At 37.9% G+C, this 12,939-nt stretch overlaps 1 protein-coding gene across 2 annotated transcripts in view; it reads left to right on the top strand.

Annotated features, from left to right (window-relative positions):
* The window catches only part of SLC44A5 (solute carrier family 44 member 5), a gene marked incomplete at its 3' end in the record, with an annotated part of 381,161 nt that overhangs the window by 264,548 nt on the left and 103,674 nt on the right, over positions 1–12,939 (top strand). For both annotated transcript variants that reach the window (XM_079943833.1, XM_079943832.1), the window contains exon 3: positions 11,991–12,064. In XM_079943833.1, the coding sequence (XP_079799959.1) occupies positions 11,991–12,064 (74 nt within the window). The remainder of the gene's footprint in view (positions 1–11,990; positions 12,065–12,939) is intronic.

Here is a 12,939-nt window from a genome sequence, read left to right as displayed (position 1 = left end):
GACAACACATTCACCAAATAGTCCTCACCCCACACCACGCCAACCAAAAAAAGAGATCTGAAATTTGAAATATAGCACTCTGATTTTCACCAGAGCCTGCTTATGATGTATTAGCCTGTCAGAGATGTCTTACTGATCATTCATGGGACATAGATTGCCATATGTCTGCAGCATGCAACACTCTATGCTAAATGCTGCCACAGAGGGCATTACGGCCTAGATCAGAGGTCAGCAAACTTTTTCTAAAAAAGTCCAGGTAGTTAATTTTAGGCTGTGCAGGCCAGATGGTTTCTATTGTGACTACTCAACTCAGCCATTGAGGCACAAAAGTAGCCATAGACAATACATATGTAAATCAGTGTAGCTATTTTCCAAAAGTCTGTATTTATGGACAGTGAGATTTGAATTTTGTGTAATTTTTTTTTTTTTTCGGTACGCGGGCCTCTCACTGCTGTGGCCTCTCCCATTGCGGAGCACAGACTCCGGACGAGCAGGCTCAGCAGCCATGGCTCACGGGCCCAGCCGCTCCGCGGCATGTGGAATCCTCCCAGACCGGGGCACGAACCCATGTTCCCTGCATCGGCAGGCGGACTCCCAACCGCTGTGCCACCAGGGAAGTCCTTGTGTAATTTTTATATCACAAAATATTACTCTTTTGATTTCTAAAACTATTTTTAAAACGTTAAAACCATTCTTAGTTCACAAAAAGCTATACAAAAGTAGGCAGCAAGCCAGATTTGGCCCTTGGCCTGCAGTTTGCCACCCCCTGTCTAGATTATAATAGGTGGAAGATAATTGCCTTAAAGAAGTACAAACACAGTTTCTGTAAGTCTACAGAGATGTGAGGGATCTCTTTTAGTTGAAAACTGCATGAAGGAGGTGACATTTGACCTTATTTGAAAGTTGGGATTATAATTTTTTTTTTTCTTTGCAATTCAGGGGCATTTATTTTTATTTTTTAATTTTTTATGGGGGATTTGCTTACTTTATTTATTTATTTATTTTTAACATCTTTATTGGAGTTTAATTGCTTTATAGTGGTCTGTTAGTTTCTGCTTTATAACAAAGTGAATCAGTTATACATATACATATATTCCCATTTCTCCTCCCTCTTGCATCTCCCTCCCAACCTCCCTATCCCACCCCTGTAGGTGGTCACAAAGCACCAAGCTGATCTCCCTGTGCCACGCAGCTGCTTCCCACTAGCTATCTATTTTACATTTGGTAGTGTATATATGTCCATGCCACACTCTGACTTCATCCCAGCTTACCCTTCCCCCTCCCTGTGTCCTCAAGTCCATTCTCTACATCTGCATCTTTATTCTTTTCGTGCATCTAGTTCGTCAGAACCAATATTTTTTTTTTTAGATTTCATATATATGTGTTAGCGAACAGTATTTGTTTTTCTATTTCTGACTTACTTCACTCTGTATAACAGTCTCTAGGTCCATCCACCTCACTACAAATAATTCAGTTTTCTTTCTTTTTTATGGCTGAGTAATATTCCATTGTATATATGTGTTGCATCTTCTTTATCCATTCATCTGTCGATGGACACTTAGGTTGCTTCCATGTCCTGGCTATTGTAAATTGTGCTGCAGTGAACACTGATGCATGACTCTTTTTGAATTATGGTTTTCTCAGGGTATATGCACAGTAGTGGGATTGCTGGGTCATATGGCAGTTCTATTTCTGGTTTTTAAGGAACCTCCATACTGTTCTCCATCGTGGCTGTATTGGTTTACATTCCCACCAACAGTGATGGAGGGTTCCCTTTTCTCCACACCCTCTCCAGCATTTATTGTTTGTAGATTTTTTGATGATGGCCATTCTGACTGGTGTGAGGTGATATACCTCACTGTAGTTTTGATTTGCATTGCTCTAATGGTTAGTGATGTTTCATGTGTTTGTTGGCCATCTGTATACCTTCTTAGAGAAATGTCTGTTTAGGTCTTCTGCCCATTTTTGGATTGGGTTGTTTGCTTTTTGATATTGAGCTTGTATGAGCTTCTTGTATATTTTGGAGATTAATCCTTTGTCAGTTGCTTCGTCGGCAAATATTTTCTCCCATTCTGAGGGTTGTCTTTTCATCTTGTTTATGGTTTCCTTTGTTGTGCAAAAGCTTTTAAGTTTCAGTAGGTCCCATTTGTTTATTTTTGTTTTTATTTCCCTTTCTCTAGGAGGTGGGTCAAAAAGGATCTTGCTGTGATTTATGTCATAGAGTGTTCTGCCTGTTTTCCTCTTAGTGTTTTATAGTGTCTGGCCTTACATTTAGGTCTTTAATCCATTTTGAGTTTATTTTTGTGTATGGTGTTAGGGAGTGTCCTAATTCCATTCTTTTCCATGTAGCTGTCCAGTTTTCCCAGCACCACTTATTGAAGAGGCTGTCTTTTTTCCATTGTATATTCTTGCCTCCTTTATCAAAGATAAGGTGACCATATGTGTGTGGGTTTATCTCTGGGCTTTCTATCCTCTTACATTGATCTGTATTTCTGTTTTTGTGCCAGTACCATACTGTCTTGATTACTGTACCTTTGTAATATAGTCTGAAGTCCAGGAGCCTGATTCCTCCAACTCCAATATTCTTTCTCAAGATTGCTTTGGCTCTTCGGGGTCTTTTGTGTTTCCATACATATTGTGAAATTTTTTCTTCTAATTCTGTGAAAAATGCCATTGGTTTTTTGTTTGTTTGTTTGTTTTTTGTGGTACGTGGGTCTCTCACTCTTGTGGCCTCTCCCGTTGCGGAGCACAAGCTCCATACGTGCAGGCCCAGCGGCCATAGCTCACGTGCCTAGCCGCTCCGCGGCATGTGGGATCTTCCCGGACTGGGGCACGAACCTGTGTGCCCTGCATTGGCAGGCGGACTCTCAACCAGTGCGCCACCAGGGAAGCCCCCGTTGGTTGTTTGATAGGGATTGCATTGAACCTGTAGATTGCTTTGGGTAGTATAGTAATTTTCACAGTGTTGATTCTTCCAAACCAAGAACATGGTATATCTCTCCATGTGTTTGTATCATCTTTAATTTCTTTCATCAGTGTCTTATAATTTTCTGCATACAGGTCTTTTGTCTCCTTAGGTAGGTTTATTCCTAGGTATTTTATTCTTTTTGTTTCAGTGGTAAATGAGAGTGTTCCCTTAATTTCTCTTTCAGATTTTTCATCATTAGTGTATAGGAATGCCAGAGATTTCTGTGCATTAATTTTGTATCCTGCTACTTCATCAAATTCATTGATTAGCTCTAGTAGTTTTCTGGTAGCATCTTTAGGATTCTCTATGTATAGTATCATGTCATCTGCAAATAGTGACAGTTTTACTTCTTCTTTTCCAATTTGTATTCCTTTTTTTTTCTTTTTCTTCTCTGATTGCTATGGGTAAAGCTTCCAAAACTATGTGGAATAATAGTGGTGAGAGTGGGCAACCTTGTCTTGTTCCTGATATTAGTGGAAATCGTTTCAGTTTTTCACCATTGAAAACGATGTTTGCTGTGGGTTTGTTATATATGGCCTTTATTATGTTGAGGTAAGTTCCCTCTATGCCTACTTTCTGAAAGGTATTTTTTATCAAAAATGGGTGTGGAATTTTGTCAAAAGCATGTCCTGCATCTATTGAGATGATCATATGGTTTTTATTCTTCAATTTGTTAATATGGTGTATCACATTGATTGATTTGCGTATATTGAAGAATCCTTGTATTCCTGAGATAAACCCCATTTGATCATGGTGTATGATCTGTTGATCTGTATGATCATGTGCTGTTGGATTCTTTTTGCTAGTATTTTGTTGAGGATTTTTTCATCTGTGTTCATCAGTGATGTTAGCCTGTAGTTATTTTTTTTCGTGACTTCTTTGTCTCATTTTGGTATCAGGGTAATGGTGGCCTTGTAGAATGAGTTTGGGAGTGTTCTTCCCTCTGCTATAATTTGGAAGAGTTTGAGAAGGATAGATCTTCATTAAATGTTAGATCTTCATTAAATGTTTGATAGAATTTGCCTGTGAAGCCATCTGGTCCTGGACTTTTATTTGTTGGAAGATTTTTAATCACAGTTTCAATTTCAGTGCTCATGATTGGTCTTTTCATATTTTCTATTTCTTTCTGGTTCAGGAACAGAAGTTTGTGTATTTCTAAGAATTGTCCATTTCTTCCAGGTTGTCCATTTTATTGGCATATAATTGCTTGCAGTAATCTCTCATGATCCTTTGTATTTCTGTAGTGTCCGTTGTTACTTTTCCTTTTTCATTTCTAATTCTGTTGATTTGAGTCTTCTCCCTGGCTAAGGGTCTATCAATTTTGTTTATCTTTGTTTTGTTTATCTTCTCAAAGAAACAACTTTTAGTTTTATTGATCTTTGCTATCATCTCCTTCATTTGTTTTTCATTTCTGATGTGATCTTTATGATTTCTTTCCTTCTGCTAACTTTGGGGTTTTTTGGTTCTTCTTTCTGTAATTGCTTTAGGTGTAAGGTTAGATTGTTTATTTGAGATGTTTCTTGTTTCTTGAGGTAGGATTGTATTGCTATAAACTTCCCTCTTAGAACTGCTTTTGCTGCATCCCATAGGTTTTGGGTCATCGTGTTTTCATTGTCATTTGTTTCTAGGTATTTTTTTATTTCCTCTTTGATTTCTTCAGTGATCTCTTGGTTATTTAGTAGTGTATTGTTGAGCCTCCATGTGTTTGTAGTTTTTACAGATTTTTTTCCTGTAATTGATATCTAGTCTCATATCATAGTCTCATATCGTTGTGGTCGGAAAGGATACTTGATACGATTTCAATTTTCTTAAATTTACCAAGGCTTGGTTTGTCACCCAAGATATGATCTGTCCTGGAGAATGTTCCATGAGCAGTTGAGAAGAAAATGTATTCTTTTGTTTTTGGATGGAATGTCCTATAAATATCAATTAAGTCCATCTTGTTTAATGTATCATTTAAAGCTTGTGTTTCCTTATTTATTTTCATTTTGGATGATCTGTCCATGGGTGAAAGTGGGGTGTTAAGTCCCCTACTATGATTGTGTTACTGTTGATTTCCCCTTTTATGGCTGTTAGTATTTGCCTTATGTATTGAGGTGCTCCTATTTTGGTTCCATAAATATTTACAATTGTTATTTCTTCTTCTTGGATTGATCCCTTGATCATTATGTAGTGTCCTTCTTTGTCTCTTCTAATAGTCTTTATTTTAAAGTCTATTTTGTCTGATATGAGAATTGCTATGCCAGCTTTCTTTTGACTTCCATTTGTGTGGAATATCTTTTTCCATCCCCTCACTTTCAGTCTGTATGTGTCCCTCGGTCTGAAGTGGGTCTCTTGTAGGAGGCACATGTGTGGGTCTTGTTTTTGTATCCATTCATCCAGTCTATGTCTTTTGGTTGGAGCATTTAATCCATTTACACTTAAGGTAGTTATTGATATGTATGTTCCTATTACCATTTTCTTAATTGTTTTGGGTTTGTTATTGTAGGTCTTTTCCTTCTCTTGTGTTTCCTGCCTAGAGAAGTTCCTTTAGCATTTGTTGTAAAGCTGGTTTGGTGGTGCTGAATTCTCTTAGCTTTTGCTTGTCTGCAAAGGTTTTAATTTCTCCCTCAAATCTGAATGAGATCTTTTTTGGGTAGAGTAATCTTGGTTGTAAGTTTTTCCCTTTCATCACTTTAAATATGTCCTGCCATTCCCTTCTGGCTTGCAGAGTTTCTGCTGAAAGATCAGCTGTTAACCTTCTGAGGATTCCCTTGTATGTTATTTGTTGCTTTTCCCTTGCTGCTTTTAATATTTTTTTCTTTAGTTTAATTTTTGTCACTTTGATTACTATGTGTCTCGGCGTGTTTCTCCTTGGATTTATCCTATATGGGACTTTCTGCACTTCCTGTACTTGACTGACTAGTTCCTTTCCCGTTTTAGGGAAGTTTTCAACTATAATCTCTTCTAATATTTTCTCAGTCCCTTTTTTTTATCTTCTTCTTCTGGGACCCCTAATAATTCGAATGTTGGTGCCTTTAATGTTGTCCCAGATGTCTCTGAGACTGTCCTCAGTTCTTTTCATTCTTTTTTCTTTATTTTGGTCTGCCGTAGTTATTTCCACTATTTTATCTTCCAGTCACTTTTCCGTTCTTCTGCCTCAGTTACTCTGCTATTGATTCCTTCTAGAGAACTTTTAATTTTATTTATTATGTTGTTCATTACTGTTGGTTTGCTCTTTAGTTCTTCTAGGTTCTTGTTAAAACTTTCTTGTATTTTCTCTATTCTATTTCCAATATTTTGCATCATCTTTACTATCATTATTCTGAATTCTTTTTCATGTAGACTGCCTATTTCCTCTTCATTTGTTTGGTCTGGTGGGTTTTTACTTTGCTCCTTCATCTGCTGCGTATTCCTTTGTCTTCTCATTTTGCTTAACTTACTGTGTTTGGGGTTTCCTTTTCGCAGGCTGCAGGTTCATAGTTCCTATTGTTTTTGGTGTCTGTCCCCAGTAGGTAAGGTTGGTTCAGTGGGTTATGTAGGCTTCCTGGTGGAGGGTACTGGTGCCTGTGTTCTGGTGGATGAGTCTGGATCTTGTCTTTCTGGTGGGCAGGAGTGCATCCGGTGGTGTGTTTTTGAGTATCTGTGAACTTAGTATGATTTTAGGCAGGCTCTCTGCTAATGGGTGGGATTGTGTTCCTGTCTTGCTAGTTGTTTGTCATGGGGTGTCCAGCACTGGAGCTTGCTGGTCGTTCAGTGGAGCTGGGTCTTAGCATTGAGACAGAGCTGTCTGGGAGAGTTCACACTGATTGATATTATGTGGGACCAGGAGGTCTTGTGGTCCAGTGTCCTGAAGTTGGCTCTCCCACCTCAGAGGCTCAGGCCTGACACCCAGCCAGAGAACCAAGATCCTGTCAGCCACACGGCCACGTATGTGGGGAGTTTCTTTCCTTTTGGGAAGTCTGAGGTCTTCTGCCAGTGTTTAGCAGGTGTTGTTCCACATGTAGATTTATTTTTGGTATGTTTGTGGGGAGGAAGACGATCTCCATGTCTTACTCCTCTGCCATCTTGCAGGTCCCCCCTTTAATTTTTTTAAGTTAAAAAAGTTTTACATTTGCAATCACATATTTAATACCTGTATTATGCTTACTCATAGCAAAATTTTAAATGCAAATAACTTATGAACTTGCACAAATATATTCCTATATATTGCAGCCTTGCCATGGTTATCATGTCTTCCATGCTATGTGTTTTTTTTTAATTGTGGTAAGAACACTTAATGTGAGATCTCCCCTCTTAACAAATTTTTCAGTGCCCAATACAGTAGTGTTAAACATATAGGCACAATGTTGTACCAGAGTTCTCTAGAACTTATTCATCTTGCATACTTGGAACTTATTGCCATTGAATAAGTAACTCCCCATTTGCCTCTCTCTCCTGCCCCTGGCAACCACCATTCTACTTTCTATGAGTTTGACTATTTTAGATATCTCAAATTAGTAGAATCCTGCAGTTATTTGTCTTTCTGTGATTGGCTTACTTCACTTAGCATAAGTTCCTCTAGGTTTATCCACATTGTCCAAAAGAATTGAAATCAGGATCTCAAAGACATATCTGCACTCCCATGTTCACTGCAGCACTATTCACAATAGCTAAGATGTGGAAACAGCCTAAATGTTCATTGACAAATGAATAGGTTAAAAAATATGACATATACATACAATGGAATGTTATTCAGCCCTAGAAGAGGAAGGGAATCCAACCATATGAAGAATGGGATTTTAGTAGATGGGGTTGAGATCCACACTGAGGCACTTTTCATAGTAAAAGGGAATATTGCTAATTGTTACTCCGGGATAATAGGTGTAAACCCTGGCTGTTTCATACAAATTGGGACATATGATGTCCCAGGAGGATGAGTCTAAAAGGACCATGAGCAGAGAGCTCTGAGTGTGGTCAAGGGAGATTTCATGGTGTATTCAGTAAGTGAAAAAGTCCAAGTTGGTTGAAGCACATTGAGATGAATAGAGGCAGAAAAGCTAGAAAGGTACTCTGGGGCTTGAACTAGGATTAAATCTGTAGGTTCTTAAACATAAAGCTAAGGCATTTGGAAAATATTGAACAGGTGGTGGAGAAGCACTGCAATTTTTAAATAATAAAGTGACATTGTCCCCTATCAGTGATATCAGTGATGTGCAGAATGATTTCGATCAGGCAGGGACTACATGCAGGAGCCCAATTAAGGGACCACAGTAGTAGTTTGAAGAGAGGTTAAGAGAATGTGGACCAAGTCCAGGCAGCAGGAATAGAAAGGAAGGGGTGGATGAAAGACACATCAGAGAGAAGGAATCAAGAGAACTTATCAACCGAATATGAAAGATAAGCAACGAAAAAGGGAAAGTCAAAGGAAACTCCCAAGGCTTAAAGTTGAGGTGACTGTAGGCATTCTGTACTTGTGGGTTAGAGATAGGAAGGAAAGGGAAATCTGCAAATGATTATATAATTGGGATCCTATTCTTATTGCAATTTGGAAAAATAGATATAAGATAGCAATGGTACTTCTAGTTTAACTTTTGAAAATACTTTTATGCCAGGACAGCTTAATCTGAATAAAAATTTGAATAACTTTCTTATAACGTGAGTGTAAGCAGCTTGTTTTGAAAAAACTGGACTTTGATTTGGAGGGAGGGTAGGGGAGAGGGTTCAGGTATATTTAATCTTCTTTCTAGAACTCAGTGGCATGCAACCCAGTTTTAGGTTAATATAGTGGTTCTTATAGTGGTTCTTACTATAAAAGTAAAAATGAACCCAACTGAGGAAAATGTACAGCTATGACAGGCCGCTAGCTAAAACATGATTAAGAATGGTTTTAAACCATGAGCTTGTATCACCCAGTTACCTCAATAGCTATCTTAAGAGTATTAAAAATTATCCAAATTAAGTACTTGGTTTTTAAAAAATAGCTCATTTTCTACAGAATACTTGGGATTGTAAAGATACCTTGAAATCAAAGAAAGAAACAATGATGATGTGCTATAACTTCTAAAATTTGAATTAAGCTTCTGCTGTGTTCCTGACTCCCAAAATGGTGCCCAAGCTATATTTTATATTTTCTTCATATTCAATTTCCCAATAACTTTCTAAGCAGTGATTTTTTTCCAGTAGGGAATGTATCTGAGGAAGTGGAGAGAAATAGATGAGTTACTGGGGAAAAAAATGACAGATAACTATAATTATCTGAAAGCACACACACACACCTATTTTTAAAAGAAAAATTTTAAACAGCAAAGGGAATCAAATCACTATAGGAAAAATTTCAGAAATAAGAATGTTTCATCTAGAAAAGCTTTCCTATGTTTTAAAACTCTTGAATTTTCCATAATTTTCACTTTGTTCAACATTTTTCCATGCTTAAATAAAATGAAATTAACCAGTCTGGCCATGGGGTATGGGCTTCTATTTCTCTAAAGCAGAGTTCCAGAAAAGCAAAGCGGACTTGAATTCGTTATCCTTCCTAGTCCCAGAATAGAATCCCCAAACATCTCAAGGTGTGAATTACTGAGAAATGCTGTCCCACTGTGGCGAGAGACTGCTGGGGGAAGGGGTAGAGAGAGGTTGTGTGGGTACACAGTAGCCCCTGGGGCTGTAGTGTGTCCTTGGCACCAAAAAGAAAGAGAAATCATAATGTAAAACCCCACATGGAACCAAACCCTGACTGATGCCATTCATTAGGGCCAGTAGCCGAGGAGTGTGGGTTTTACTTTTTAGAAATTTTGGGGGGCGGGTGTTTCTGCTTCTTTCCTTGTGCTCTGTTTTTAAGTTTCTTTTTATTCATCTTTCTAGTATGTTTACTTCTCTCTGTGCTTACTACATAATATGAAGAGAAAACATTATAATACTATATGATATTGTCATTATAAACATGCATTATAGTATGTATTATATACAATGTAACTATGTAGATATAAACATATTATAGATATAATATTACAGGATGCTGGCCAGCCTGGCTGGGGCTTCTGGTTACATCCCTGTCTCCTTGGTAGTTACCATTACACACAGGGCTTTGACAGCTTCAAGATTTCTAGTAAAAACATACCACTGTTCTAGTTTTCTCTCCTTTAGTTCCTCACCTGCAGGCATTCGTTATTAGGTATCAGGCTATTCAGCAACTGCCCTGACATGATGAGAACCTGATCTTGAGTAGAATGTGTCAGAATGCACACGAGCCAGATCCTCTCCTCACCCCCACCAGGTTTTGCCTTCAATGGTTGTTTTTTGTTTTTTGCGGTACGCGGGCCTCTCACTGTTGTGGCCTCTCCCGTTGCGGAGCACAGGCTCCGGACGCGCAGGCTCAGCGGCCATGGCTCACGGGCCCACCCGCTCCACGGCACGTGGGATCTTCCCGGACCGGGGCATGAACCCGCGTCCCCTGCATCGGCAGGCGGACTCTCAACCACTGCGCCACCAGCGAAGCCCTTCAGTGGTTGTTAACCAAAGAAAACTAGAGTGCCTGTTTTCTTCTCTTTTTATTATTCTCATAATTCTTCAGTCCTAATGAAATTTAAAATTCCTGGGTTGAAATTAGACTTAAACAAGTGATAGTTTGTTTCTGAATTATCTGTGATTAGCTTTCCTTATGGTGGATCGATTTCCTATTGTGAGGTAGAGTAATAAGGATGTGTGTGGAGTTTTAGATACGGCTACTTGGAGTCTTTCTAGAAAGTTGTAATCTTATTAGAATAACCACTAAATGAAAAAGGTTAGGCAGCAGAGACGTAGATATTTGTCTGCCTCTGTAACTACCTCTCTCTCATGGACCTTACATAAGTCAGCTTACCTCATTACCCCTAAAAACCAAAGTTATGTATGTGAGAGCAGTAAAGGTAAAACAGGGATTTATCAATGTGTAAGGTATTACTGTGTCTGTTACTGTACAATTATCATTCGTTATTATTATTACTACCACCACTAAAAATAGAATGTAACTTCCGCCTGCCTGTGGTAAAAGACTGGAACATATCCATATGCCCTCTAGAACAAGAAGTTTTTGCTATGGAAATTCTCATGCACATCTTTTAATCCTGTCAAATAGGTCCATCTTTTTCTTTTACTAATAGATTCTTCATTAAGTTTCAAGAAAGAATGATTGTATTGTTTCATACTTTCAAGATATAGTTTTGACCTTCTAGACCACTTAGGAGCTGAACAAAATTTAATATTAGAAATAGGAAATACTTTAGTTGAAAGCCTGAGTATCCTACTGGATACTGGTTTGACTTGTGATCCCTTAGAAAATAACCAAGTCTCTATGAGCTAAATTTTCCCTAAACCTCATTTCACGATATCCAGCTTTCAGAATAGCTGGAAAATTACCATTTAGACGCATTTCATTTTTTAATGCATTATAGACATTGTTGTTCAAATAATTGCAACTCCATTCCTCATAGAAAGCTTATGCAGTCAATCCTTTATTTAATAATAGTACCCTTTAAATGTGCATGTAGAAAGATAATGGAGAGAGAGAGGAATGGAAATGGCTAATTTGTTTTATTATACCATGTATTGGGAAGCATGAAGAAAATCAAATAGCTTGAATTACAATTTCAAATAAAAAAGTTTCTTGATGTTGGTGTACTCTAACCTCTAAAAACATTTTACAAATAAAGAATCAAGAAAATAAATATTAACAGCTCTGGGGAAACTTCTTTAATCATGGAACTATAACCACTCCCTGCTGCTAAACTCTTTGATTGCAGAAATGCATCTGATTTACCTTTCAGAATTATTAGGTATAAAATGGCATATCACTGTTGTTATTGTCTTTTTCTCCCTTCTTATAGTTTTTTGCAGTGAACAATAAGTTATTTTGTACCCCTTTTAATTCTCCCCCGACACACACCTTCTAATACCATCACCTTGGGGGTTCGGTTTCAACATAGGGAATTGGGGGAGACACATTAAGTCCATATGAGGGAGGAAAACGGATGCTATGTGAATCTTCTCAGGACGCTTTTAATTCTTTGTTCCTTTTTGTTTTTAGGAGCTGTACAGATGTGCTGTGCTGCATGATCTTCATACTGTTCATTATTGCCTACATTCTTTTAGGACTTGTGGGTGAGTAAATACAGGTATAGAAGATATTTAACATTTGGTAATTAAATAACTAAGTCAATGTCACATTTTTAACATTAATCATTTTCTTCCAAAATCCTTCTTATTATCTATTATTATATTTTCTGAAGGGAATGTACCTCACCCGGACTCATTGGGTAGCAGATGCAATGAAAAATAAACACAAAGCAGTTTATCCAAAGGCAAGCCTAAATTACTTAGGTAAATATAATTATACAGAAGAACAAAAAAACCTTATGGTTGCTTTTTAATCATTTTTACTTTTGAAATTTTATTAAGCAGCTAATAAAGTTCATGTTGCTATGTACTAATAAGAACTAGGGCCTAGATAAGTTTAAGTAATACATAACCTTTTCTTTTTATAAGTAAATTAAAAAGAAGTAAGAATTTCACCAAATAGTTCATTGACATATAGGAAATCCTATTGTCTTTGCCTACCAGAAAGAGATATCCTGTTGTTCATTGTTAGATTAAAGATTTTTCTATGGAAGTGAAAATAAAGAGGGCAAATATAGATGGTCTTTATTTGGGTTGTTTTAAAAACTACCAAAGGGGATCATCAAGATGGCAGAGTAAGAGGACATGGAGCTCACCTCCCTCCACAAACACATCAAACATACATCTACATGTGGAACAACTCTCACTGAAAACTAACTGGAAACTGGCAGAAAGACTCCAAGGCTGTAAGAATGATACACACATAATTGGGTAGAAAGGGAAAAAAAAAAAGCAATCAGATCAGGACCTGTGCTCCTGGGAGGGGACTTCAGAGGGCAAGAAAGATCACACAGTTGGACACTCACCCTGGGGAGTAAGCAGTGAGAGCCACAGATTGGGTGCCCCAGTCCTGGGGTCCT

This window comes from Stenella coeruleoalba (assembly GCF_951394435.1).
Source record: "Stenella coeruleoalba genome assembly, chromosome: 1".
Lineage (NCBI taxonomy): Eukaryota > Metazoa > Chordata > Mammalia > Artiodactyla > Delphinidae > Stenella > Stenella coeruleoalba.
The sequence above is the reverse complement of the archived record's forward strand: the minus strand, read 5'-3'. Positions and strand labels throughout refer to the sequence as shown.